We start from the raw sequence: 27,989 nt of genomic DNA, 5'->3' as shown, positions 1-27,989 counted from the left end.
ATAGCAAAAATATGGTAAGATATTTATTAATTTATTATTTCTCGATTGGATATTTCTATCCAATAGAACATGTTCCTGAGTTAGAAGGAAGTCAGTTTGTCAAGTAAGCTGAGAGAAATGCTTTGGTTACAAAGAATATCAGTCTCCCTCTTCTGGTCAACAAGGAAAACTACATCCACCTCAACCTAAAGAGAAAAAGTTTACATCTTTTGTAAAATCAAGTGTTAGGACCATCACAAGGCATATCGATTATAACATTAAGGTCCCTGATAATACAAAGTAATTAACGTCATGGCACAAGTACAATGATTCGGTTCGAACAACAACAAAAATATGTCAAACAATAATGACAAAAATAAAGCTCATTGAAACATGGAACAAGAAAACATTAAGCTTAACAATATTTAACATTCCCCAAATTTGAATAGAAAGAAGATTATAAGGCCTTCAACAGTTAGAAACATTCAGGGTGTTAATTGTGTAACATTTATCAGGTACGGTACTACCTTATTGACCTCAGCTTTCTGTTCTTCTATACTTGACCTGTAGCTCGACCACCAGTAACTCTTTAACCGGGTTTCAGGACAGATATACTTTGAAACGTTCGGGTTACGTGGTAACCCTGGTTCTCTGAGTGAAGAGACCATCTCTCCAATCCCGTACATATGGAATATGTAACGGAGTGGAGAGATGGTCTCGATACGATAGAGAACCGTCAGAACATGACTAGAACAACAAAGAAATTGAGATTGAAATGTAAAGACTTTTGACGAGGGATTTGACAAAGCCAACGGGAGCAGACATCCATCTACCGGAAGCACAGTCAAAGCACGCCCTTCAAGGCGCTCCGTTGAGAGATGAGAACAAGACCAGGGGGCCTGTTAGACGATTTGACTGTACAGGTACAGTACAGGTGTGTACCGTGTGACGCTGTGGGGATGGGAGGACCAATGTGGCACTTCAAGTTGGCCATAGACCTGCCGTTTTCTGGGTGCTATAACACCAATTTTGAAGTTGTTAAAAGTCTACGGGGCTTTATCATCCAATAAGCTCACTGAGCAGGGAATAATGGCAAATGTGACTTTTGATCATATCCCATTAAGCCGGCCTGCTTTCCTGACACACTTTAAGTGTGTCAGGAAATTAAGTGTACAATACAATTAAGTGTACAATACAAATTAAGTGTACAATACAATTAGGTGGTTAAGTCCAATTTCTAAGTCCAATACCATAAAGTCCATTATGGTAGAATTCCAATTCCATAAATTCACCCCGTCACATATGATCAGCCATACTTTGCCTTTGAGGTATTTGATCACTTACTCTTTGAACAACATTTAACAGTCCCCAAATTTGAATAGAAAGAAGATTATAAGGCCTTCAACAGTTAGAAGTATTCCGGGTGTTGGTTGTGTAACATTTATCAGGTACGGTACTACCTTATTGACCTCAGATTTCTGTTCTTTTATATATTTGGCCTGTAGCTCGACCACCAGTAACTCTTTAACCGGGTTTCAGGACAGATATACTTTGGAACTGTTGTGTTTGCATAAGTGGTTGAACACAGGGAACAATAGTCAACGCAATGTATGAGGGCTGATCCCCAACACAATCATTAATGTTATCCAATTGCAGGCAGCGGTGTAGGCTGGGAGAAGGCACGTCTGGTCTACTGATTCTCCCATATCCTTTCTCTTACTTTCTGTCAGCTGTATATGTCAGTTTATAGAGAGAGAACCGTCAGAACATGATTAGAACAATGAAGAAATTGAAATGTAAATACTTTTGACGAGGGATTTGACAAAGCAAACGCAAACGGGAGCAGACATCCATCTACCGGAAGCACAGTCAAAGCACGCCCTTCAAGGCACTCCGTTGAGATGAGAACAAGACCAGGGGGCCTGTTAGACGATTTGACTGTACAGGTACAGTACAGGTGTGTACCGTGTGACGCTGTGGGGATGGGAGGACCAATGTGGCGCTTCAAGTTAGCCATAGACCTGCTGTTTTCTGGGTGCTATAACACCAATTTTGAAGTTGTTCAAAGTCTACGGAGACTTTATCATCTAACAAGCTCACAGAGCAGGGAATAATGGAAAATGTGACTTTTTGATTCATATCCCATTAAGGCCTGCTTTCCTGACACACTTAGCAACAAAACAAGTGTACAATACAATTAGGTTGTTAAGTCCAATTTCTAAGTCCAATACCATAAAGTCCATTATGGTAGAATTCCAATTCCATAAATTCACCCTGTCACATATGATCAGCCATACTTTTCCTATGAGGTATTTGATCACTTACTCTTTGAATGCTCTTTGGTATTGCCAGTACTTTGGTCCACTGTCATTAACTAGGCTTTGCATCTCTAGCATCTTTAGCGTCACAGTGTGAGCTACTGCTATGCAGCCATTATGCTTAGCATAGCTAGAATCTTTAGGGTCACAGTGTGAGCTACGGCTATGCAGCCATTATGCTTAGCATAGCTAGCATCACACTGTGAGTCACTGCTAGGAAGCTATCGCCTGGCTGTCTTCGGGCATCGCGTCTTTAGCCTCTTTGTTATAAACAATGAAGCAGTCCGATTGGTTGGCTAGGCCAAGGGGGAGGGGCTCAGTGTCCTTAGAGGTGTTAGCCTTGGTTGCCACGGGTGACGCCTTCGATGACGCGTGGCGCCGACAGTGTTGTATCCAGGCGATGGTGGAGAGGACCGACGCGCTGGCCAGGAGGGCGGTGCCACTGAGGAAGAAGGTGGCGGCGTAGCTCCCTGTCTTGTCGACCAACCATCCTGAGGAAGAGGTGCACAGGGTCAAAGGTCAGGCGTCAGTGACCGGTACACTGGCCAGATGTTAAGAAGCTGTTTTTAGTAGCTACTATTTTATTAGCCATCCAATGTTATTGGTCAGCACTCAGGCGCTTCAAACATAATATAATAATAATAATAATGGATTGAATTTATATAGCGCTTTTCTAGACACTCAAAGACAATTTACAGTGAAGGGGGGATACATAAGAACTGGTGTGGAGTAGGACGGAGTAGATAGAAGCTAATAACTTTGCCTGGCGTAGAGGCTAGTAAGCTTAATTGAAAGAGAGGCTAGATAGCTTGGCTGTTACTGAGGGAGGATATTTAGATAGTTGCCATGGAGGCTAGCTAGCTTGGTTGATAACGAGGCTAGTTAGCTTGGTTGCTATCGAGGCAAGTTGGCTTGTTTTCTAGTCAGGCTAAATAGTGCAATTGCCATTGAGGCTAGTTAGATAACTTGTTAGCTATTTCTAGCCAGTAATGGTTGTTCGGGATGTAGAGATGCTGACAGACTATTAATGAGTGCCCTGGGCAGGATAACCTACCACTCTTCTTGTTTGTCTACTTAGTATTGCATAATCAGGCTGCAGGCTGACAGCTGCAAGCGTGATGCAACCACTACTAATTTCCCCACACAGATAAAGCTATGGTTACCCCCCCGACAGGGTTACCCAGGCCAGCATGCCAAAAGTGTTTTGCACCACTTTTGCTTTCGATTAAAGTTTGTTACTATATGTTATACAGTGTGTGTGTAATTTATATGGTGTGTATTGCTTTGTGTAAGAGTGTGTTTGAGTGTTGTGATGTGTATTTATTTAGTGTGTGTGTGTGTATTTATTTAGTGTGTGCGTGTGTGTGTGTGTATTTATTTAGTGTGTGTGTATTTATTTAGTGTGTGTGTGTGTGTGTGTGTGTATTTATTTAGTGTGTGTGTGTGTATTTATTTAGTGTGTGTGTGTGTGTGTGTGTGTGTGCTACCTCCTACGGGCGGACTAATCAGGTAGGGGATGGCGTGCAGGAAGTAGACGACGCCCAGAGCGGAGGAGAGGTGGGCGGGGCCGACGACGTCGCTGGTTACCACGGGGATGAGAGCCACGTAGGCCCCGTCAAAGTACCCGTAGAGGACGGAGAAGGGGAGGAGCTGGTAGAAGGTGCACAGCAAGGGGACACACACACAACACACGCCTTCCATCCCCACGGCAACGGTGTAACACGCCCGTCGATATGGCTTCAGACACCTGTGCGCACAAACACACACACACGCACACATTAAATATATTGCTTATATAGTACCACATTATAATAAGTACCTACTGTCATTAAGCCATCACCCTCATGAGGCTAAACTATATACGACTACTATAGATGAGCATAAGCCACAGAGTGCCTTACAGCGTTTTTTTATTATATATATATATATATATATATATATATATATATATATATATATATATAATAAAAAAACTGCCAAGCAATATAGTTCCTCAAGACAGCAAAATAGACGCCAAGCAACACAGACTAGCAAACTTTGAGATTGGCGGGGTAATAATTTAACAAATTGTTCTGGGGTCACAGGTGTCAGCATTTTACATCAGCTGAGAGCCAATCAGAATCGCCGAACGGAATGATCCCTTCTATTATACTACAGTATAATACATACCACTACAGTACAACAGGAGTGAAGCTTCTATAACTGAGCCATTCCCAGCACACACAGGCCAGGCCACTATATACTAGGGCTGGCCCGAATGCCATTTTTCAGGCTTCGAATACTTGTCGTTGGTTTTTCCGCGCGAATATTGGAATAGGCTACTCGTTCCAGAAAAAACACACCATCAAAAATGACATTAATAACCCCTATATACTCCCTGGAACCGATTTTGACAGTATCTGCATATTTTGTTGAAGATTTAATAGCTTTTGAATGTTAATTAGTAGGCCTAAGTAAGTTGTAGTTACTTCGTTTTTCCCCGTGGAAGCTAACAGCTGTTGTTCAGTACCAAATCAGCTGTCCTCTGCCATCTCAGCCCTTGCGGGAGCTTTTCAATACATCCCGGAACGTGCATCTTTTCAGGGAATGTAAAATAAATCCATAACAAATACTGAATATTGATTGTCTTATGTGTCCATAATATATCCATTATATTGACCGGGTATTAGCAAGACGCTGATCGCGCTCTGCAGCAAGCCAGTCACAGTTGATTGGCTTGATTGGCTGTACAGCGAACGTAAACAAACAACTAAGCTAAGGTTATCATTTCAGATCCCGCTAATGTTGTGTTATAAAGTAAAGGGAAATAAGATATATATTCTTCCCCCACCTCTCTCGCTTCTCTGCTTGGTGTCGCTTATAGTTTGCCTCCCTCGCTCTGGTAACGTCACGTACGTGGAAAAAAAACAACGAAGCTCTGAATAGTGACTTAAGCTTCGAATACTAATTTCCGAACGAGTATTCGAATATTCGAATAATTCGGGCCAGCCCTACTATATACTAGGGGTGGGAATCTCTTGGCACCTCACGATTCGATTCCGATTATGAGGTCAACGATTCGATTCTGAAGCGATTATCGATGCAATTTTTTTTATGTACACAACAATTTTTTTTATGTACATTTCCATGCGTGATTTTCAAAAATATATATATACATCTGGGTTTGCTACAGAGTTTGCTAATCACTTCCTACTTTTTGTGATGATCATTAAAGACATCAACAGATGAATTACCTTATCTAATATTTCATAAGAGAGAAAGCTTTTGTCACAAATATGACTTTCTATGAACAATGCAATAATCAATGCAGCTTGCATTATAAGTTTATAACACAATATGGAAGCATGCAAAAAATAGGTTTCAGTTTTATTTTCTTTCTAATCTTTCTTTTCTATGTCATTAAAGAAAAAGCTGCTCTTGAATTAGAAGTTCTTGTGTCTGGCTGTGAGTTTGCACGCATTCGATGCGTGCAAACTCAATCGTGTCAAGACAAATCAGATTGGCCAATACACACTGAAGATAAATTCAATGATTTTAAAATTACAAAAATTATCCCTCTCTGGCGAACAGAATGTTGCAGCAGGCAAAAAAAATAAATAAAAAATTATATTACATTTTTATTTTATTTCCATTTATTAATTTATCTGCATCGAGACAGAATCGTTCTAGCGAGAATAGCAATGCATCGAAGAATCGATTATTTTTCCCACCCCTACTATACACACCGACTTTAATACTGCAGTACAATACATACTGCGGCCATTTAATACAGCATAACGGTACCTCCTGTCGGTGAGCCAGCCAAAGGTGATGTTTCCTACGATGCCCACGGCGCCCAGGGTGGACATGAGGAGCGCCGCGTTCTGGCTGCTGACCCCGGAGTTCAGGGCGTAGGGCACCAGGTACACGAAGGGCAGGCTGCAGCCACTGGCCAGGAGCAGGAAGGACATGGCCAGACACACAAAGTCAGGCAGCAGCAGGAACTCGTAGTCCCTGCTGGACAGGAAGCAGGAACTGAGGCGCCGCCCTCCGATTGGCTTGCAGCTGGAAGAGGGGGCGTGGTCTGCGACGTCAGCTCCTGAAGGCCGCTGAAGAGACGTCAGCGAGGCGGCGACCGAAGGTTCCTTAAGGAGGGTAAGATCCTTAAGGAGGGTAGGATCCTTAAGGAGAGTAGGATCCTTAAGGAGCGTAGGATCCTGAAGGAGCGACGTTTCCTTAGGGGGTTTTTCTCCCTGGTACTGGTTACCTGGAGACAAGACATTTCACATCACATCTCTGTTCACGTCATCTACCTGTCCGTCTGCCTCTCCCTGTCTGTACGTGTCTGTCCTCTCATGGGCACCTCCTGCTGTCCGCGACCCTCACAAGCGACAGGAGCCAGCGGGGAAATCGCCTTTCGTGAGTGGCAACACAAATTCGATTAAAAAAAACGAGCGATCGTACGTTTTTCTGGCAGGACAGAAGAGAACACAGTTGATGTGAATCGACTCACGGCGACTACACTTGAGCACCCTCGTATCACTCATTGACTACAAACAAGATGACGTCGTGGCCTCTACATTTGTCGTGACAATTTTTAAGAAAAAAATACAGATTTCGGTTTCAACGGAACATTTGTAAAATTGACCCCCGCCGCCTCGGCTCCTCACCCCGCTCCTCAATGTCCGGGTCGTGGCCGCTGGGGTTGGGACGAAGCAGGGCGCCACACACACACAGGTTGGCCACGAGGCCACTGAGGATGAGGAGGGCGCCCCTCCAGCTGTAGTAGTCGATGAGGATCTGGACGGCGGGGGCCAGGACGAAGGTGCCGATGCCGCTGCCCGACATGGCGATGCCGTACGCCAGCGCCTTGCGGCGGCTGAAGTAGCAGCCCACCGTGGCAATGGCTGGGGTGTAACACAGGGCGAAGCCCACACCTGGGGGAAACACACACACACACACACACACACACACACACACACACACACACACACACACACACACACACACACACACACACACACACACACACACACACACACACACACACACACACACACACACACACACAGTCTGTATACTACATGATAGTACATATTATCAGGGAGTATATTTTCAGTTTAGTTGTAGTATAGTATATATAGTATGTTTATACTAGGAGTGGGAAAGAGAGGTAGAGAGAGAAAGAGAGAGTGTCTAATGAAATATAATGCTTTATATTAGGGAACCTATATATTATAATATAATAATAAGCTAGTGAGTATATATAATATAAACACTATATATACACAGCATAAATAGTGTATTTAATAGTTTACTAAACAGCTTGGTTGAATACTTGATTATGAATAGTAAATGAAGGCCTTCAGAGGTCTGTTATTTCGGAACAGCCGACCCACGCTATTAATAACAGACAATCGCTCTGGACCCAATTAGTCTGGAACCTCTCAGTTCATTATACAGTCCCACAGGGCCTTATCAACGCGCGCCGGCCAGGACGCCTCCGGACGCCGTCTGAACGACCCACAACCAATCAGAGCAGCGATACGACACAGTGTCAGCCCTCAGGGACAGCCATCTTGGATGTTTTAATCTGTACGCCGCTCGCAGAGAGCGCTCCTCTGTGCGGTCAAACGGTTGCGATTGGCCTCACCAGTTAGCCGGGAGACCATCCTAATCACATGACCCCAGACTCTGTGACCTCCCTATAGCATAATAGTAACTTTATTATAGCATAAAGTGATATAATATATACACTACCAGTGAGTACATGTGGTAGGGAACAATAGTGATAGTAGTTAGTACACGTTACCAGTGATGACGCCCAGGGTGAGGTACAGCCCCTCCAGGCTGGAGCAGAAGGAGCTGAGCAGGAGACCGGAGGAGGACAGGAGACCCCCCAGCACCACTGACACCCGGCTGGACCACCTGCTGGCTACAGCGCTGCCTAGTGGAGCTACACACACACACACACACACACACATATATAAATACAGTCCCTAGCTGGACCACCTGCTGGCTACAGCGCTGCCTAGTGGAGCTACACACACACACACACACACACATATATAAATACAGTCCCTAGCTGGACCACCTGTTGGCTATAGCGCTACCTAGTGGAGCCAAACACACACACACACACACACACACACACACACACACACACACACACACACACACACACACACACACACACACACACACACACACACACACACACACACACACACACACACACATATATAAATGTAATCCCTGGATGGACCACTAGGTGGCTACAGCGCCACTTAGTGGAGCTACACACACACACACAAACATAAATTGAATCACTGGGTTGGACTGCCTGGTTGCTATAGAGCTAGGAGCTACAAACATATGGTGCAGTCATGGTTCTGCATAATATAATGGTTCTGTCCTGCATGTACATACTGGTTAGGTCCTGGGTCTTACATCTTACAGTCCTATTTATATTCAACATAATGGCACATTCAATGCTCTATATATCATAATAGTACGGTCCTGGTTCTATATTGGATAATGGTATGGCTCAGGCTCCATACAATATAATGCTCCAGCCCTGGTTCTACATAGTGGTAAATTCCTGCTTCTGTATTATGGGACAGTTCTGGGTCTTACCACAGAGCATAGTGGTACAGTCAACTAGACTGTGTATCCAGGCAGTCCCAGAATAGTCTCCTCCAAAATGCGCCTGGAATTCTACAAAGAAGATAGAGATACACCTAGAGAGAGAGAGAGAGATTAACAATTCAGAGCTTCCGCTAGAAAAGAATTGGTGCCGGTCATGTGAGTTGGACGTCTTTTTTTTTCTTTCGATATTTGGCAGCTGTGAAGCATGCCGCTGCTGACGAGTCAAATGTATCGAGAGTGTCTCTGCTGCTTGTAATGTGCATAAGCCTCGCGACTCTTCCTTCCCCAAGGCGGCTTCGCTGAGCAGTCATTATTAGAGTTTAGATCGGGCCCAGAAAATCATGCCCGCACCGGCCCGAGCCTGGCCCGACACGTTAACTGTAATTATGAGCCCGAGCCCGATTTCAACCCGACTTTTAATACAAACAACATGCAAGTGAACGGCATTGAGAAGACCCGTGTAATAAAGGCGTATAATATTTCTGTTTATGGCATAGATTTCTCCTCAGATTAGGCCAATAAAGCAGTGATAAAAAACAACAAAAAAAAAAACGATCGAAGGCCCGGCCCGACCCGGCTCAAGGATAGTGGTGGGAAATGTCGGCGGGCCGGGCCGGGTCAATCAAAACCCTCATCGTTTAATATAAATTGGCTAAACAAATGACCACTGTAGCATATTTAAACACAATTCTAATTGTTTCATAGAATTATTTCCATTGGTCATTCTGACCTGGGACATTTAGAATTTTCGGTGCTCCTCATTTTTTTCCCGGTCATTGACCGGTAATAACCGGCCAACGGAAACTCTGTAACAAATACATACGCAGACATATCTATATATAAATTCTTACACATCATACTGGAGTAAACATATTTCGTAATGACACAGAACAGATCAGAGCTGCCACCCGGACGCATGGGGGATAATGATACCCAAACCCATCCATGCCCACCGTTGAAATTTCTTGCCAAGTGAAGTGTCCTCAAGCCGTCACCAAAGACATACTTGGAGTTGCTGGCCTACTTTCGGTTTAGGTTAACGTATCTATTTACCAAAGGCTGGAACCTTAACAGTGTGTGTTATCTAGTCCAAGTCTGAGCGTCTGACACTAGTAACCTACGTTTGGGTGTGGGTGTGTGAGCGTGGGATTGGTTAATCCGCCCCGTTGTGTGTGTGTTACCTTGTAACAGCACGGGTACAAACTGTAACCATGAAGCAGCAGCCGACGATGACCCAACCCCACCCCCCATCTGGAGGCGGAGCCCCCCACTGCCGCTTCCCAGGATGCATTGCAGTTGGGTCAGCCATGGACGACATCAATCTTCTGGATAGGGACACACAACACTGGACAATGAAACACAACACTAGACAATGACTTTACTTGGCTTTTAGAGGTTAGGCGCGAGGCTATAATTACACCAAGATTTCAGACTTGGTTTTAATCTTCAATAGAAAATAAAATGAGTGCAGACCTGACATTATTCCTCTTTTGCAGCGTCAAAACTATTGAGTCAGTGCCATTATTTATCTAGTTTGAGGTAATTGTGGCACAACCATGTTATTGATTTGCTAAAAAATCTATCAGACTCTAACCTCTAAACTTGATAAAAAACAACACGTCAAATTGAGCGGGGTACATGCATAGATGTGGAGATACTAACCAACAGACCACAAAGTCCTTTAAGAAAGGGTACTTTCAATCCAACTTAATCACTATGGAGATATTTCGAAGATAGCAGACAACTCTTGTGCGGACTGAACAAACAAACTGCGGCAGAAAATTAATGAACTGCGTTTCGGTCAGCTTTAGGTGAGAAGGCGATGGGACCAGACTGGGAACAGAATGTGCTGCTTATATTGGTAGTTTGCTTATGCGTAGTGTCCACACGTTTTGGTTTGCATACATTTTTTAGTTTGGACGCAAATCATTTTATAATTTTTCAGGAGAGGCTCAAATAACTAACAAGTAAGCATGTGTGTATTAACTTAATAGATGAGAACTGCTGCCTTCTGCGATATATCTGATAGAAGATGACCTTTGACTATCTGCATCTGATAGAAGATAACTGTTGACTGACTTTATTGTATGAAATCCAAAGTAAACCCCTTTATAAAAGGGGTGTGTAGGCAGACCAGGGTTTCCGATGCTGCGCGACCTCCTAAAAGGTTTCATAGAGCCATGCGAGCCAGAGTTGCATTTTGCATATGTAGAGTAAAGTATGCTGTGTGTAGAGTAAAGAGAAAGTATGTTAGGTCGACAGAAGTTCATGATCCACTGACAACGGTGGGATAATCAGTTAATCAAAAGGGCTGAATTAACGGCGTGTGATATGAATCTTGTAGAGAACACCTGTATGAGGTGTGTGTGTTGTAGATTGTAAATGGACTGCACAGATCTGTATAGCGCTTTTCCTAACCAGTGGCCATTCAAAGCACTTTACAACTATGGCCTAAAATCGACCCATTTAAAAGACAGACAGTGGCCTCAGCCATGCAAAGCCAGCTCATTGGGAGAAGTTAGGGTTATGTATTTCAGGGACCCATCAACACTCCCAGCTAGTAGGAGTTGGGGATCAAACTAGCAACCTTTTGGTTGCCAGGCAACCCTCTCCACCTCCCGAGCCGGCGCTGCCCCTGTTGTGGTGTGGTCCATGTTGTGTGTGTGTGTTGCAAGAGATGTATGTGTGTTGTAAGAGGTGTAAGTGTTGTACAAGAGTGTGTGTGTGTGTGTGTGTGTGTGTGTGTGTGTGTGTGTGTGTGTGTGGAAAATCTGTTGGTGAGGGCTGTAGATTTTTCACATGCTGAAGAATCATATGTCGATGAGACACATCTATCAATGTGTCCATATCTCACATCCTTAATGTTAGCTCACATCCGAAATGTTAGCTCGGAGTCCAAAGCTCACATCCTAAATGTTAGCTCAGAGTCCATAGCTCACATCCTTAATATTAGCCCAGAGTCCATAGCACACATCCTTAGTGTAAGCTTAGAATCAGTAGCTCAAATCCTTAATGCTATCTCAGAGTCCTCAGCTCACATCCTTAAAGTCATCCCAGGGCAAACTACTCACATCCTTAAAGTCAGCGCAGGGTCAATATCTTACATCTTTAATTTTAGCCCAGGGAGCTGGCGAGGATGGGCCCCTCGTAGGTCGGGGTACTAACTGTACTGTCTGATGGGATGGGGGGGTCCTTACTCAGCACACCCACACACGGTCAACAGGACTATTTTTGTCTGCTGGTTATTTCTGTCCCTGCCAGACTAGAGAAGAGAGGTGTTTACTGCCCAGACGACAGATAGACCAACAAACGTGCAGTACAAAAGTTATGGTCCACAATGTGTTTACAGACAACATGTTGACGCTCACAACCAAACTCTCTGGTCACGGTGAACCGTGAGCCAGACTCAGGGTCAGGGTCAGCCAGTTAGAGCAAAACACACTGGTGCTCAGTTACTGCAGGGCCCTGGGTACCGGTAAAACACACTGGTGCTCAGTTACTGCAGGGCCCTGGGTACCGGTAAAACACACTGGTGCTCAGTTACTGCAGGGCCCTGGGTACCGGTAAAACACACTGGTGCTCAGTTACTGCAGGGCCCGGGGTACCGGTAAAACACACTGGTGCTCAGTTACTGCAGGGCCCGGGGTACCGGTAAAACACACTGGTGCTCAGTTACTGCAGGGCCCTGGGTACCGGTAAAACACACTGGTGCTCAGTTACTGCAGGTCCCTGGGTACCGGTAAAACACACTGGTGCTCAGTTACTGCAGGGCCCTGGGTACCGGTAAAACACACTGGTGCTCAGTTACTGCAGGGCCCTGGGTACCGGTGAAACACACTGGTGCTCAGTTACTGCAGGGCCCTGGGTGCCTGAACAATACATTAGCACTTAGTCAAAACAGTAAAACTAGGGTTAACACTAGTACTCTGGTCTAGAGGGGCCCTGGAAGCCAGTAACAAACCTTTAGTCTGGCCCTTAGGGCCCCATGGTGCCATGATCGGTTAACTTACGAGTACTCTGGGGTCATGGGGGCGATGGGAACCAGGCTCAGTAAAACATATGCTACAGGCCGAGTCTAAAACTGAGTTGTATCGCTATGGCGGAGTGCCAAGACCATCTCACGTCATTTGAGTTCGTGCACAGTCCCCCACGACCTTAACGACACGTCACGTGGGCATGCATTATGTTAAAGAATGCTGCATTGATAAGTTGCATCACCCCTGAGTATGTCTGGTCGTTCCAATTACCATCCCTGAGTCCGTTCGGGTCGCACCCTCTACCATGCATGCCATCGTCGTCAGCAGTGTGTTTTTCCCACCTCTCGCCCCCTCCCCCCCGTCCTCGCTCCAGGGGTCCCACACCGGCATACACATAGGCCATTTTGTCTTTTCTTTTTTTTTAAAGGAACGTTACTTTAACTTTAAGAGTTAATATAACTTTAATATGCAAAGCGAACCTATTCACCAAAACAACAGTTGCAAAACACATGAGAACTACGCCACTGTGCCAGCAGATCCAATCCTCTCCATGGCTTTTTCCAAATCCTTTCCAGTTTGACTAACCTGGTGGGGTATGCTGAGTCAGGAGTGAAACGCAGTCACTTGAGCATTGAACAAGTTGAAGTGTCCTCCGGTGTTCGCCGGTTCTACGGTAACGCACGCACGGGCCAGCTCAGCCCGAACTAGGAAAACTTTTGCAGCATCACAACTCTCGCCACTTGCGGTCGTGCCGGTTACCGTGCGGAACAGCAGATGCGCGCCGTATGGCATCACAACACACACTGTTGAACTTTTTCTGCCGCCGCGCTCCCCTTTGCAACAACACGAGACGGAGGAGCCCCCCCCCCCCCCCACATACACACCTCCTCCCCCACGACACGTGAAAACTAATTATGCAATTGCAGGAGTTCAGTAAGTCTGCAGTAACAATGGCCAAGTGATTCTGTCTGTTGAACCTGCAAAGTGAATTTCCACTGATTGAAGTTTTTTGTTCTAGACCCCTGGACATGAACCCTCTTTGAATCTCGTTCCGCAATCTAGGGGGAAATTAACTATTCATCCGTCCCCTGCTATATTTGATCTAACCATCTATCTATCTATCTATCTATCTATCTATCTATCTATCTATCTATCTATCTATCTATATAGATATAGATATAGATAGATATATTTTTATATTGTAGCGATCCTGGGATTGTTAAAGATTTTGTATTGCATTTGTTGTTCCCGTGTGCACTTATTGAAAGGTTTTAGCTGTCAATCTGTATGTTCAGCTAATAAAAGTGGGAAGAGGGAGGGGCTTCGCGGGGAGATAAATCAGGGGGGTTGGACTGCGCATGCGCGGGGTTGGTTGGTTTCTGCCTGCAGGAAAGCTTGTCCAACAGGTTTTACTTTGTCTTTTAATTGATGTATGTTGTACTGCCAGACAGTATCTAATATACTGAATTCATAGATATAAATAAACACATATCGGCTATTAAACACACATATACACATATATATATATATATATACATATATATATAAATACATATATATACATTTACATGTGTAGATACATATATATAAACACGTATATATATGCATACATATATTTAGATAACCAAACACGATTTAAGCGGCAAGTGATATTTGAGGGTGTGTTGATTCTAAAGAAAGAGTTCAAACCATTATTTACATTAGTTTATTTCTGAACACAAACAAGGTTTTATTAACGACATTTGCATAAACTCATTGATCATTTACATATATAATACAACATATCAAACAAGACACCATTTTAGTAATGATGGTTGCTATGATAACTCAATCAACGACACATTTCACCCTCTGCAATGGTTTTGATGGTAGTGTAGAAGATGGTCGTTTCTATGACAACGACAGGCTTCACGATGGGACTTTGAATGGTACCAAGTCAGAGGGGTCGCCATGGAGATGGGGCGGTTGCTAGGAGACAGCCCAGGGTGGTACAGGAATGTCCTGGAGTGTCATGTGATCAACTCCATATATACTGCTGCACTGGTGTGCGTTTGTTTTTGTGTGTATGGCGTAGTGTGTGTGTGTGTGTGTGTGTGTGTGTGTGTGTGTGTGTGTGTGTGTGTGTGTGTGTGTGTGTGTGTGTGTGTGTGTGTGTGTGTGTGTGTACCGTTGGCATTACGTTAGCTAGAGATAGGGGCCGTTAGCATGATGGAGGAAAGGGCTGCTAACGTGATTTTAGCTAAAGATGGTAGCTGTTAGCATATTAGCTAGAAACAGGAGCTGCAAGCATTATGTTAGCATCATGTAAGCTAGATACAGGAGCAGTTAACATTATGCAAGCTGCAGACAAGAGCAGTTAGCATGGTGTTGGCTAAATACAGCAGCTGTTAGCATGATGCTAGCTCAATATAGGAGCTGTAAGCATGATTGTATCTAGAACTAGGAGCTATTAGCATGATGTTAGCAAGGGATGTGAATGGTGTATAAGCAGAGTGGATGGGTGAGCGAGTAAGGAACACTGGGCGCAGTATGATATTTTCTTCAAATTATAACATACATTTTCTTTATAATTTAAGTATTGAACATTACAGACATGATATCTGAGGATGATCCTCATGATAGAAATGGTTCACATTTCAGGTTCAAGTAGAGATTTGATAAAAAATAATGCATATATTAAAAACAGATCTCGCTCACTTTTGTTCAATAAAGAAGCAAAGGTGCACCTTCACCAGGACGGGGAAGAATCATAACCGAATCCAAACTAATCCTAATATAATTCTAATCTTATCATGTTATCTAATCGCTATTTTATCTAAACCTACTCTAATCTACCCCTAATCTAATCCCTTTTGTTATCTAAAGGGTGGGTATCCGATGGTAACAACAATATTAAGTGTTAGGCTTTTCTCTCACTACTTCAACACTTGCAGATACATGACTGAATGCTGTCTCAATCTCTCGGTAATGTTAGTAAAATACAACGGGTCTAGAAAGATTTACCTTCACATCATCAACAAATACGAAGAATATGAAGCCACAAAATCCTCCAAAGTCGTTTTTAACAACACAGACAGGCAGACAGACAGACAGGCAGTCAGTCAGTTAGACAGTTAAACAGACAGACAAAGATAGAGGGTTTCTTTTACAAAATATTAAAATAAGTTAATCGGAATCATGACACTTGAAGACATTAAATGGAAATTTATCATAAAATTACTTTTGTTATTTGTAGTTAAGTTCATAACGAACTGAGTTCCGATAGTACCAGAACAGGCGACCAAACCAACCTGCTCATTAACTAGTGATGGTTTAGTTGGAACACACCGGTGGGATGATTCACCAAGCCAGCCCCCCGCAGAGAAGGGGGTCAACTGGCCCCGCCCGAAGGGAGGTCTGGATCAGATGAAGAGCCGCCTGTGATTGGCCAAGCAGCAGGAAGCAGCCAGCACTAGTTAGAGATGATAGGTGGCTGGATCAATGTTGGACAGACAGATGGATAGATCTGTGATGTCTAGAGATGATGGACACATAGATGGATAGATCTATGACGCCTTGCTGGGTTACGGAGGTCACGTAGAGGTCAGTATAAAGTTAAAGGTCTTCAGACGGCTTCAGTAGTTCAAGGAAGGCACCCACTGCGCCGAAATAACCCTAGAGAGAGAGACAGATACAGATCGATATTAGCTGGTACTTTGCTTTAATATAAATGCATCACATAAGAATCACGCAATTTTCCACGAGACGTTGTGCTTCAGTGGCACTGGAAGAACAAGGCAACTGACCAAGTTTCGGAGAAACAAAGTCAGTGCTACATCGACATCGCCCTCCCCTTCCATCACAGTCTGGTATGGCTACAGACAGAGTTCAGCTGGAAAAGCCTCCAACCTTGACCTCAACTCAGAAAACTCCCTATACACCTAACACTCAACCACATAAGTAACTTATATAATATATAATAACTTATTCTTTAAGATAGCAGAGGACCAACTCGCCCAGCACCCCACCTCTTTCAGCCTCTAGCCGCAGAAAGACGACACAGGTCTTTAAAGGGGACCTATTATGCTTTTTCGACTTTAATGACCTTTAAACGTTGTTATAATGATTGATAGTCATGTTTAACCATACACAAAAAACGATGTAGATTTTCGGGGAACTCTTCCTCTCATCTGGGCGCTTTCAGCCTTCTCTGTCAACGCTCCGTTTCGTCCTTCTCCGCCCCCTCGCCCCCCTCCTGCCAACCCAACTCCGTTGTGATTGGTTACCTTCCTTGAAGCACGCGCGGGCAGATTTGACCCGGCATATGGGGGCGCGGCAGGAGTGCCTCTACGTAGATGTTTCCCGGAAATGTGAACAAGTGAATCGCAAACGTTGTCCCGAGTGTTTAGCGCTCTGCACAGCCACCCCAGACTGTCAGCAGGGAATACGTCGAAATGCATGTTCCTCATTATTTGACACTTCAGTATGGTTAAACATGGCTATCAATCATTATAACAACGTTTATAGGTCATAAAAGTCAAAAAAGCGTAATAGGTCCCCATTAAGGACCAAAGCGACTCTGTTCCCTAACAGCAGCCTTTCCCACTGCGGTCAGAGCCCTGGCCCCACGGAGACCCACACACGCCCACCACAGCAGCCTATGCAACCACGGCCATGCATGCTCCCCCGGATGACCATACACACACACACCTGTGTGTCGCCCAGTTGGACGTATTCAATGTCTATGTGTGTATATGTGTACTGGTGGTGGGAAGTTGTTGTGCGCCAAGAGCGGAACCATGCTGTATCGAAGGCATTAACCACCACACAAAGTTTGTTGTATCTTGGATGTTATCTAGAAATCGATTTCCGCAAACCAAATAAATATCCCACAAGAGGACACAAAAAGCTAAGATAGCTTTGCTAAACCAATGTCATCGTAACCAAGGTAGCAGAAGTGTATGGACCCACTTCTCTGTTTTTGCTGGTCAATAGTGTTTTGTGCTACAGTTTATTGTGAATCCGCAAATTATTTCCATGAGGGATGAGATGCTCAGGTACAGCTCATCCGTGGATCTTCTGGCTATCTCGGTCAAGGAGCTTTGGCCCTTGGCCGAACAGTGAGGCAGAGGTAGAGGAATGCGCCGTTGTGCTTCAAATAGAGAGGACTTTATGCGCCTATGCTGGGAATACTCATCGCACACTGTGCAACAAAATTGACAAATTGTAGCTTCTTATCAGGACAAATAGAGACCATTCTCCCTCTTCTGTTGTTGTGTTTCACGGAGTGTGAGATGGGGCATCCAAACCAAATTCCTCTCGAGCACTGCCCAGCTTTCGGCTCCTACACGCAAACCGGAACTTTGTTACAAAACAAAGGATTTACGGTTGGTGTTCCAATGAAGGCTGGCTGCTGCAAAACGTTTAAAACGGACAGGTTCTCCAAACCTGTCCGCCCTTTGACACTCTCTGGGAATTCTCTTCCTTTCTATTGGCTGGCGTTGACATGCCCCTCCCCCCCCGAGGCTGGCATGCACAAGGCTCCAAGGTAACTCGCAGACCAGATATAGGGAGCGGGGAGAGGGAACCCCAGTTAGGACTTTGACAATGGCAACTTAACTCAAAGTCCCCAAACATAAACGGTTAACAGTGTTTCCCCCAGAAGATGTCTTAGTCAAGGTGGTCTCAGGGAGCGCGGGAGGGGGGGGGGGGGGGGTGTCTCCGTTTCAATTCCATTCAAAAGCCTTATGGCACGACCATTGTTGTAACAGTATTACCGATGCATTATTGATCTTTATTTTTTACACCTGATGGAAGTAGGTTTTCTCTCCCTACGAGAGTTTTCTACTTTGTTAATGCATAATAATTAAAAAAAATATATATATATATTTTTAATATATACATTGGAAGTCAAGGCGGGGCCCTATTGTCGTTAAGGCGGCCGCCTTAACAACAATAGGGCCCCGCCTTGACTACCAATGTATATTAAAAAAAAATATATATATATATTTTTTTAATATACATTGGTAGTCAAGGCGGGGCCCTATTGTCGTTAAGGCGGCCTCCTTAACAACACAGTACTGGGGGAAACACTGGTTGATTAAAAGCCTGACCTTGGATCACTGTTAAGTCACCATCAGCCGAAGCTTCTCACCCACTCCCCTAGGCGGCTCCTGGGCTATCTGACACTCTGCAGTCACACTCTTATCCTCGTGATCCCAGTAGGCAGGCAGAAACCAAACCTCTATAGACCTGTCGTGCGCAGATCTAAGAATTTGAGCAGCGAAGACGCAGTAGAGGTCCTGCGTGACGGCCTTCATAACACAGACTGGGATCTTTGAAGCCTGGATCAACACAAAGAGGCTGTGACTTCATCCATCAGCCTATGTGAGGACAGCTGTCTTGCAACACACAGGTCTTGTGTGTCAACAATCAAGATGGTCAAGTTCTACAGGGCCATCGATGAGTCCATCCTATCGTGTATCACCGTATGGCTGGCTACATGATACGACCCCAACCCATTTAGTAGCCTCCAGCCCTGTCTTTGCCTTCCACAGCGTAAATAATGAATAATCAATAATAACTAAGTGTGTACATATTGTTAATTAATAGTGTCAATTCTCCCGGTAACATTTGTTTTTTAATATTTTGCTTGATAGTGTGTTGCTTCATGTCTTTATTGCACCATCCTCTCCAAATCACTTCCTTGTATGAACAAATAATATTATAAATAATTTCACAGGCACTTTTACACCCCTTGTTATGGTTCTAATAAATGTCAGTGATATGCATAATGATGGGGCAATTTTAAATGGCTATCACAATGGTTTCATTGTGGTTTTGATGTTTCGAATAAGCTTGTTTTTGTACTTGTTAAGGTAGCTTTGGGTAAAGGCTACACGATGGGTAAGAGTTAGATAAAGGGTTTGGTAAAGGGTTATGTCTAGGACAAGGGCAGACTGTAAGAATAAGGGGAATGTAGGCGGTTGGGTGGATTATTGCTGGTTTAAGCAGCCTCACCTGGCCGATTCGGTTTGGACTGGGTGCACACCTGTTGCAAAGGTTTGATAATTAACATGACGGGGGGGGGGGGGGGCTCTTGCCTTCCAGGAGATCTCCCGGGTTTGTGTGGAGATGGCCGGTTTAACCTGTGCACACTGATTACTCCATGTGCACACTGATTACTCCATGTGCAACAGGTGTGCAGCCGCACCAAGCCCCAGAGTCCAATCAGAGCGCGCCAGAGGAGGCTGCTTCAACCAGTCATCATCCTCACTCCCCTTTAGCCACCCCCACAGGGCAGGTGAAGGGTTTAGATCATTCTTCCCTCGACTTTTCAGCCTACCACTCTAGGGAGATGGCGGGCTTTCTTGGAAAGGTGTAGATGAGGCACTGGCAGGCTAAAATTAGGTTATCTTTTACTCGTAGACCTTGAATGTAAATGAGCAGATGGGCCTTATGTCTTGACGGCATTGGGAACCATGATTTATCACTGGAATTTGCAAATCGCTATAAACGGCACCGAAATCTCCCGATAATCTGTTCTGAAAAATATGCAGCAGCAACGGCTTTGGTTTGTAAAATCAAGAATAGATCCGCAGTATATATTTGGGAAAATACAGTAATTAGAGAGAGTCAGTTGGATAGAGCTGAACTTGATAACCCTGGTGCCTGTCCTTCATTCAATGTTATAAAAGAGGATCTGTAACTCATTGGACATGTAATGGTTATGTTGTGTATGGAGTATGGCAAGGATAAATAAGCTATTACTCTGCCCAGGGTTTTCCAGACAGTCACCTTTTATCTTAGAATGTTTGCCAGAGAGAAATCGCTAAACTACCTTTCATTTTTCTTTTCTACCCTAACTTCAATGACGTCGACCTCATCCCCTTGCATTGATATTTGCTCACTGTGACAATTGCTAACTTGGTCGAATCGAGTCCTGGGCCAATAGAGATTTATTCAATTTCTTACTTTATTGTATGTCTACCGATTTGTTCTGCCTACCTTGGCACTATTCTGACTTATTTTGCACTATTTAGAAATGATTAATTGTAAATATTACTTATTCTATTTAACTTTACCTAATTTGATCCTTTTCTACTTATTGCACCGTGGGTCAGAGAAAAACGCTATTTCGATTCCTCTATTTGTCTTGCACATATTCTGGAATTGACAATGATCTTCGAACTTTTTTTGCGGTGCAGATTATTAACCACAACGGTATGAGCAGGACTCCCTGTAAATGGACAATGTGTAAACTCCACGGTGTCCCTTTAACTTGATGGTTAGTGTTAGGTAAAGGGTAGGTAAGGTACGGGTGAGGGTGTGTTCCAGTAGTACGTGGTGAAGGACAGGGTTAGGTTCGGGCTCTAATTTAGGCTTGAGGTTAGCGGCGGGGTTAGGGGTAAGGGTTTTGTACCTCGTGCTCCAGGAACAGCGCTCGGAGTTGTCCGTTGGACCAGAAATCCATGGCATAGGACAGCAGCTTGGTGGACACTGTGTTGATCCTCAGGAAGTTTCCAACAAACACCACACGTTCGATTTTCTGGATAAAACAGCCACAAATAGAAATGATTAGCGGCCAAATAATGTCAATCGAAACATTTGTTTATGTAATATATACGTATCTCTGGATATGTTTCTCGAAATGTTTAAATTAAATCAAAAACTGTAACTGGGTATTGCTTTTTCATATCGTGTAATCAGTTCAATTTGCCACAGTTGGAATCCAATCAAGTTCCAGAGACATCTCAAGCCTCCTCACAGCCAATAGGACGAGTGAGTATGTGAGTATGTGAGTGAGTGAGTGAGTGAGTGAGTGAGTGAGTGAGTGAGTGAGTGAGTGAGTGAGTGAGTGAGTGAGTGAGTGAGTGAGTGAGTGTTTGTACCTCGTTGACTGCACACATGCGTGCAATAGATCCTATGTTGTTGGTGATGGTGACCAACGTCGCTCTGGCCAGGTCCTCTTTACTGACGCTCTCCCTCTTCTCCTTGCACATCATGTGACCAAAACTGCAACATGACATCAATAAACTTCAACACATGACATAATTATACTACAACACATGACATCCTCAAACTACAACACATTCGATTCATGCTCAGCTAGACCGCCAGTTTGTGAAGACCATGTAGAAGCGACTAACATGTGGTTCCTCCAACTATAGGTTGTTCACCATTATATTTCAAAAGAAAGATGTGATTTCATTCCTGCAATACAAAGCCATCACATTTTGTCCTCATTCGGTGTGGCGCTTAGTGGCTAGCTCATCTCCATGTTATGCATTGAGAACACCTATTTCACCGTGTTGTCTAATGAAATAGGAATTAAATAGAAATTGAACCAAAACCCTTTCACACTTTTGTATGAGGTATCTGTCTTATATGACCATCAATGTGAGATCAGAAGTATTTTGTCCGTTCGTAAAAATGCGATGTAGAGAAAACGGAGTAAAAAGCCTCCACAAAACACTACATTAATGTTCCATTATTTTCCGAATGCAGGTGACAGTCTTTTCTTGACGCAGAGGTGTCTGTCTCGACAATTGTACACCGTCAAAACCGTTCAACCAATGGGTGCCGTCACAGATGCTACGTCAACCTTTTACATGACACAGATGCTACGTCCACGTGTGTGTGTGCGTGCGTGCGTGTGCGCGTGCGTACACGTGCGCGTGCGTGCATGTCTGACCTGGAGGCGACGGCGGCTCCCTGCAGACCGAAGCGCTCATAGTCCCCTCCGTAGATGTCTCGTACCAGTTTGTCGGCGTTGGTGGAGTCCCCTTTAGCCGCCATCTCCAGCGCCTCCTCGAAGCTCTGGCAGCCAGTCAGCAGAGAGCACAGCCCCAGGAAGGTCCCGCCCCCTAGACTACACACACATCCAATCAGAACACAGCTCGGGAAAGGCCCCGCCCCCTAGCTCAGCCAATCAGCAGGGAGAATAGGTCATACCTGGTCCCCGTAACTCGTTTGTAGTGGTCCTTAGAGTAAACAGCAAGGATGGACACCCCGGAACCTGAATAACAACAGGCATGGTTACAAGTTAGTAGTGTAGGCCTTTAGTTAGGGGTTAGTAGTGTAGACTGTAGTAAAGGGTTAGTAGTGCAGGCTGTAGTAAAGGGTTAGTAGTGTAGACTGTAGTAAAGGGTTAGTAGTGCAGGCTGTAGTAAAGGGTTAATAGTGTAGGCTGTAGTAAAGGGTTAGTAGTGCAGGCTGTAGTAAAGGGTTAGTAGTGTAGACTGTAGTAAAGGGTTAGTAGTGCAGGCTGTAGTAAAGGGTTAGTAGTGTAGACTGTAGTTAAGGGTTAGTAGATTAGACTGTAGTTAAGGGTTAGTAGTGTAGACTGTAGTTAAGGGTTAGTAGATTACACTGTAGTAAAGGGTTAGTAGCGAGGGCTGTAGTAAAGGGTTAGTAGTGAGGGTTGTAGCAAAGGGTTAGTAGTGAGGGCTGTAGTAAAGGGTTAGTAGTGTGGGCTGTAGTAAAGGGTTAGTAGTGAGGGCTGTAGTAAAGGGTTAGTAGTGAGGGCTGTAGTAAAGGGTTAGTAGTGAGGGCTGTAGTAAAGGGTTAGTAGTGAGGGCTGTAGTAAAGGGTTAGTAGTGAGGGCTGTAGTAAAGGGTTAGTAGTGAGGGCTGTAGTAAAGGGTTAGTAGTGAGGGCTGTAGTAAAGGGTTAGTAGTGTGGGCTGTAGTAAAGGGTTAGTAGTGAGGGCTGTAGTAAAGGGTTAGTAGTGAGGGCTGTAGTAAAGGGTTAGTAGTGAGGGCTGTAGTAAAGGGTTAGTAGTGAGGGCTGTAGTAAAGGGTTAGTAGTGAGGGCTGTAGTAAAGGGTTAGTAGTGAGGACTGTAGTACAGGGTTACTAGTGAGGGCTGTAGTAAAGGGTTAGTAGTGCGGGCTGTAGTAAAGGGTTAGTAGTGAGGGCTGTAGTAAAGGGTTAGTAGTGTAGGCTGTAGTAAAGGGTTAGTAGTGCGGGCTGTAGTTAAGGGTTAGTAGTGCGGGCTGTAGTAAAGGGTTAGTAGTGAGGGCTGTAGTAAAGGGTTAGTAGTGTAGGGTGTAGTAAAGGGTTAGTAGTGCGGGCTGTAGTTAAGGGTTAGTAGTGCGGGCTGTAGTAAAGGGTTAGTACTGAGGGCTGTAGTAAAGGGTTAGTAGTGAGGGCTGTAGTAAAGGGTTAGTAGTGAGGGCTGTAGTAAAGGGTTAGTAGTGAGGGCTGTAGTAAAGGGTTAGTAGTGAGGGCTGTAGTAAAGGGTTAGTAGTGAGGGCTGTAGTAAAGGGTTAGTAGTGAGGGCTGTAGTAAAGGGTTAGTAGTGAGGGCTGTAGTAAAGGGTTAGTAGTGCGGGCTGTAGTAAAGGGTTAGTAGTGTGGGCTGTAGTAAAGGGTTAGTAGTGCGGGGGTATTACCGATGTTAACCAGCAGCATGGGGAAGGGGTTGTCCAGGCTACAGCTGTGCTTGGTGCTGTGGTCCGGGTCCGAGGGGTTTTGGAAGTAGAAACACTCGGGGAGACCGTTGAAGCCCACGCTGTCCACGTAGAGTAGCCCCCGGATCAGACAGTCCAGCTCATCTAGCTTACAGAGCTCCAGACCTGCCATCTGCACACAGACAGGTAGTCAGAGAGACAGTCACGCTCATCTAGCTTACAGAGCTCCAGACCTGCCATCTGCACACAGACAGGTAGTCAGAGAGACAGTCACGCTCATCTAGCTTACAGAGCTCCAGACCTGCCATCTGCACACAGACAGGTAGTCAGAGAGACAGTCACGCTCATCTAGCTTACAGAGCTCCAGACCTGCCATCTGCACACAGACAGGTAGTCAGAGAGACAGTCACGCTCATCTAGCTTAAACAACTTTAGACCTGCCATCTGCACACAGACAGGTAGTCAGAGAGACGGGTAATCAGAGAGACAGACACCGACAGATGAGGAGACAGGTAGTCAGAGAGGCCGGTAGACTTAGAGACGAGTAGATAGATAGACAGGTAGTCAGAGAGACAGTCCAGGTCATCTAGCGTAAACGACTTTAGACCTGCCATCACAGGTGGTCAGAGAGAAGGGTAATCAGAGCGACAGACACAGACAGATTAGGAGACAGGCAGTCAGACCTGTCAGGTAGGTAGTCTGAAAGATGGGTAGAATGACAGACGAGTACACAGACAGAGAGACAGAGAGACAGACAGGTAGTCAGAGAGGGGTAGACGGGTAGGGGAGACAGACGGACAGATAGTCAGAAGAACAGGGAGGGAGGTACTCACCGTGGCAAAGTCCTGTTCGAACTTGAAGGCCCCGCCCCCAGTGGCACACAGGGAGGTGTGCAGGGAGGAGAAGTTCTTGTCCTGTCCCATCTGGATGAACCCCAGCATGTCCTGAGTGGGGAAGCGGATGAAGTGGAGGTTTCCTGTCCGCCCACATATGGTCAGCTTCCGGAGCTCCAGGTGCACGTCCCTGATGCCCGAGTCGCCTAGGAGACCAAACATTACAAGGAGGCGTGTCTATGAGACTGTTATGGGCTCACCACCTGTCTGTCATATATATATACACAAACTGTTTTATGAGAGGGATTAGCAGAATGAAATGGAATAATGGAACAGCTTGGCCTGGGTCTTGGGCCGTCCCCTCGGCCTCGCTCTCTTTCTTTAGGGGCTCCAGCGCTCTTTATCCCCCTCTGGGCCCCTTCATGACCGTCAGAGGACTCATATCACTTGGCAGTACACACATCTCTCTCTCTCTCTCTCTCTCTCTCTCTCTCTCTCTCTCTCTCTCTCTCTCTCTCTCTCTCTCTCTCTCTCTCTCTCTCTCTCTCTCTCTCTCTCTCTCTCTCTCTCTCTCTCTCTCTCTCTCTCTCTCTCTCTCTCTCTCCCCCTCCCTCTATATATTTCTTACCGTAGGCTACATTGGAGGTCAGGTACTTCCGGATGGACTTCAGGTTGTCCACTTCCTCCTGTTCTTCTTCAGCAGTGACGTCGACCGGCTCAAAGTAGACCAGCTTCACCAGAGTTCCTCCGATGTCCATCCCGAACCACGGGAACGCTGGGAAGAAGGGAAAAGAGGAACAGAGGTAAATAATGCACGTCAAATTATACTTAGGCACAGTGCTACAGGGGTCAGGCCCTGCTGCCTCAAGGCGAGAAGGTCCTGGGTTCGAAGACCCTCCACCTTTCCCTTTGGAGTCTGTACGTTCGCCCCATGTTCCGGTGGTTCTCCTCCGGTTGCTTCGGCTTCCTCTCACACCGATAGAAACACTGAGGGATAATACTCCGTGGACGGGGAGTTGGTTCTAGAGCGCCTCCCTGTGGCGGCCCTCTACCACTGCTCCACGCAGGGATGGCTCAAACGCAGAGATCTCATTCGTTGTGTGAGTACTTGTAGTTTACCGAGAGTACTTACATGTATTACACCGCATGTTCTACAACAAATATCGATTCTCGAAGCGGGTTGAGCCAGAGGTCACCGACTCGCTCCGCTCCCTGGATCACTGCCCTGCGTGTTCTTAGGAATGCAGAGGTTTTTTTGTAGCTGTTGTGTTTTGCACATTCTCAGCTTATTGAGTCTGATGTGCCCTGAGACTTGAGTCCAGCAGGGTAACATTTGCTCAGCTTCACCTTTGCCCGTAAGGCGATAAGGTGCTCTGTGTTGCAGTGGGAGATGTCCCACTCTGATTGGTACATTGTCGGATGTTTTCAGGGCACGACAGTGCAAATAAGGCAACGCCTAGAAGGCTCCCCTTACGATCACAGAAACCAGTATAACAACATAATTATCGTTGGGGAACTATACTGTTGTTGTTGATCTATGTTGTGCAGTCGGTCCCGCTCCCCCTACTGCTGATTGGCTGTTTGCTCCGTCAGCAGACAGCTGACGTCTCTCAGCCAGCAAATGGGAAGCTTTACAAGGATCCATACAACACACAGAGACAGAGGGCGCGCGAGAGAGAGAGAGAGACAGAGAGACAGAGAGAGAGAGAGAGAGAGAGAGAGAGAGAGAGAGAGAGAGAGAACAGATGACATATCTGTCAATGATCGGCTGAGTGATAAAGGTGTCCTGGAATGTGCACTCTGACACAGAGAACATTACTTCATTCTGTGCCGGCGTCAAAAAAACACCGCAATAAATCAAATGTGATCCTATTTATAAAATAACGATACATATACACAACATATACATACTATTTATGTTCTTTTTGTATATATTTATGTATGCATGTACACACAATCATTATATATATATAAATTAACAAGACCAATACAGCTATATCGCATTTATATAAATAAAAAACTTACGCGGTCTGTTCTTCCTGCAGGAGTCTGTCCTCCGCCGGACTCTGCTCAGTTTCGGCTCCTCCTCATCAAAACATTCGCTGCTGCTTCGGCTTCCACCGGCGCCGCTAGAGCCCGAGTCCCCGGTGCCGCAGCCCGAGTCCACGGTGCCGCAGCCCGTGTCCACGGTAGAACCGTTAACATCCCCGGGTTGAGGGACATGGTGACACGGTCTCTTCTGTTCGGGGGACCGTCCGTTGTCGGCCATGTCTCAACGCAGGCCCGGAGAACCGGAACAATAAGGAGCGTTCCCAACAGGCTCGTTCCCGACAAACCTGATGCTGAATTTCACGTGACCGTTTTTTACACAATCGCTAACGACAAGTAATAAACGCTGCAGTCAGCGCGACCATAGCTTGTGTGTAATTGACATAGATAAAATACATAATTATTTATATATACACCCCCCAACCTCCCAAGCCCCCCTCTCTCAGACGGCTTCCTACTTCCTGCCACTCGCTGACGTCACGGGCACCTGCTTCTCAGCGCTTCTTCCCCCGAAAAAACGCGCAGTAATCTGGCATTAATTCATACTTTAGTCTTTCTCGAAGAAGGCTATTATTATTATTATTAAATATCAAACCATGTATTGAAATATAGTAATCAATCCATAAAAACGGATGCTTATGGTTTGAATTGTATATACATTATTTGTGGCATGGGGTTATAATTTATATGCTCGGTATTTCATATTAATAATAATAATAAATTGCATTTGTACAGCAGGGTTAGGGTCGAAAATCTCAAAGTGCTACAGAGTTTAAGAGAGAAAAAAAGGGTTGTTAAGACATATAATACATATAG

At 45.1% G+C, this 27,989-nt stretch overlaps 2 protein-coding genes across 3 annotated transcripts; both read right to left on the bottom strand.

Moving 5' to 3' along the window:
• Positions 1 to 9: 9 nt before the first annotated feature.
• LOC115530637 (monocarboxylate transporter 12-B) lies at positions 10 to 14,210 on the bottom strand. Its single transcript, XM_030339298.1, has 8 exons — positions 13,487 to 14,210; positions 10,106 to 10,249; positions 8,913 to 9,016; positions 8,089 to 8,232; positions 6,947 to 7,213; positions 6,081 to 6,543; positions 3,785 to 4,044; positions 10 to 2,788 (listed from the first exon to the last, which is right to left on the bottom strand). Exons 2-8 carry the CDS (start codon positions 10,240 to 10,242, stop codon positions 2,511 to 2,513), a joined length of 1,653 nt encoding a protein of 550 aa, XP_030195158.1. The 5' UTR covers positions 10,243 to 10,249; positions 13,487 to 14,210; the 3' UTR covers positions 10 to 2,510.
• Positions 14,211 to 14,590: 380 nt separating this feature from the next.
• LOC115530638 (pantothenate kinase 1) lies at positions 14,591 to 27,632 on the bottom strand. 2 transcript variants are annotated; one of them, XM_030339299.1, is made up of 9 exons: positions 27,150 to 27,632; positions 25,753 to 25,899; positions 25,125 to 25,330; positions 24,274 to 24,463; positions 22,835 to 22,898; positions 22,575 to 22,751; positions 21,772 to 21,895; positions 21,303 to 21,428; positions 14,591 to 16,555 (listed from the first exon to the last, which is right to left on the bottom strand). In XM_030339299.1, the coding sequence occupies exons 1-9, from the start codon at positions 27,391 to 27,393 to the stop codon at positions 16,496 to 16,498; spliced, it is 1,338 nt and encodes a 445-aa protein (XP_030195159.1). In that variant the 5' UTR covers positions 27,394 to 27,632; the 3' UTR covers positions 14,591 to 16,495. The 2 variants fall into 2 exon arrangements, with proteins under 2 accessions (XP_030195159.1, XP_030195160.1); XM_030339300.1 differs by lacking the exon at positions 27,150 to 27,632 and adding an exon at positions 26,257 to 26,441.
• Between the last annotated feature and the right edge of the window lie 357 nt (positions 27,633 to 27,989).

The sequence above is a fragment of the Gadus morhua genome, chromosome 18 (genome assembly GCF_902167405.1).
Source record: "Gadus morhua chromosome 18, gadMor3.0, whole genome shotgun sequence".
Classification (NCBI taxonomy): domain Eukaryota; kingdom Metazoa; phylum Chordata; class Actinopteri; order Gadiformes; family Gadidae; genus Gadus; species Gadus morhua.
The sequence above is the reverse complement of the archived record's forward strand: the minus strand, read 5'-3'. Positions and strand labels throughout refer to the sequence as shown.

Bases quoted from the DNA above. Each gene is read 5' to 3' on its own strand.
- LOC115530637 (XM_030339298.1), bottom strand. From the start codon at position 10,242: ATGTCGTCCATGGCTGACCCAACTGCAATGCATCCTGGGAAGCGGCAG. The intron at 8,233-8,912 runs GTAAGACCCAGA...GTGTGTGTGTAG, and splicing joins CTGTACCACTATGCTCTGTG to CTCCACTAGGCAGCGCTGTA. The intron at 6,544-6,946 runs GTGAGGAGCCGA...TCTTGTCTCCAG, and splicing joins CCCGGACATTGAGGAGCGGG to GTAACCAGTACCAGGGAGAA.
- LOC115530638 (XM_030339299.1), bottom strand. From the start codon at position 27,393: ATGGCCGACAACGGACGGTCCCCCGAACAGAAGAGACCGTGTCACCAT. The intron at 24,464-25,124 runs GTGAGTACCTCC...GTCTGTGTGCAG, and splicing joins TCGAACAGGACTTTGCCACG to ATGGCAGGTCTGGAGCTCTG. The intron at 22,899-24,273 runs GTAATACCCCCG...GTTGTTATTCAG, and splicing joins CATGCTGCTGGTTAACATCG to GTTCCGGGGTGTCCATCCTT.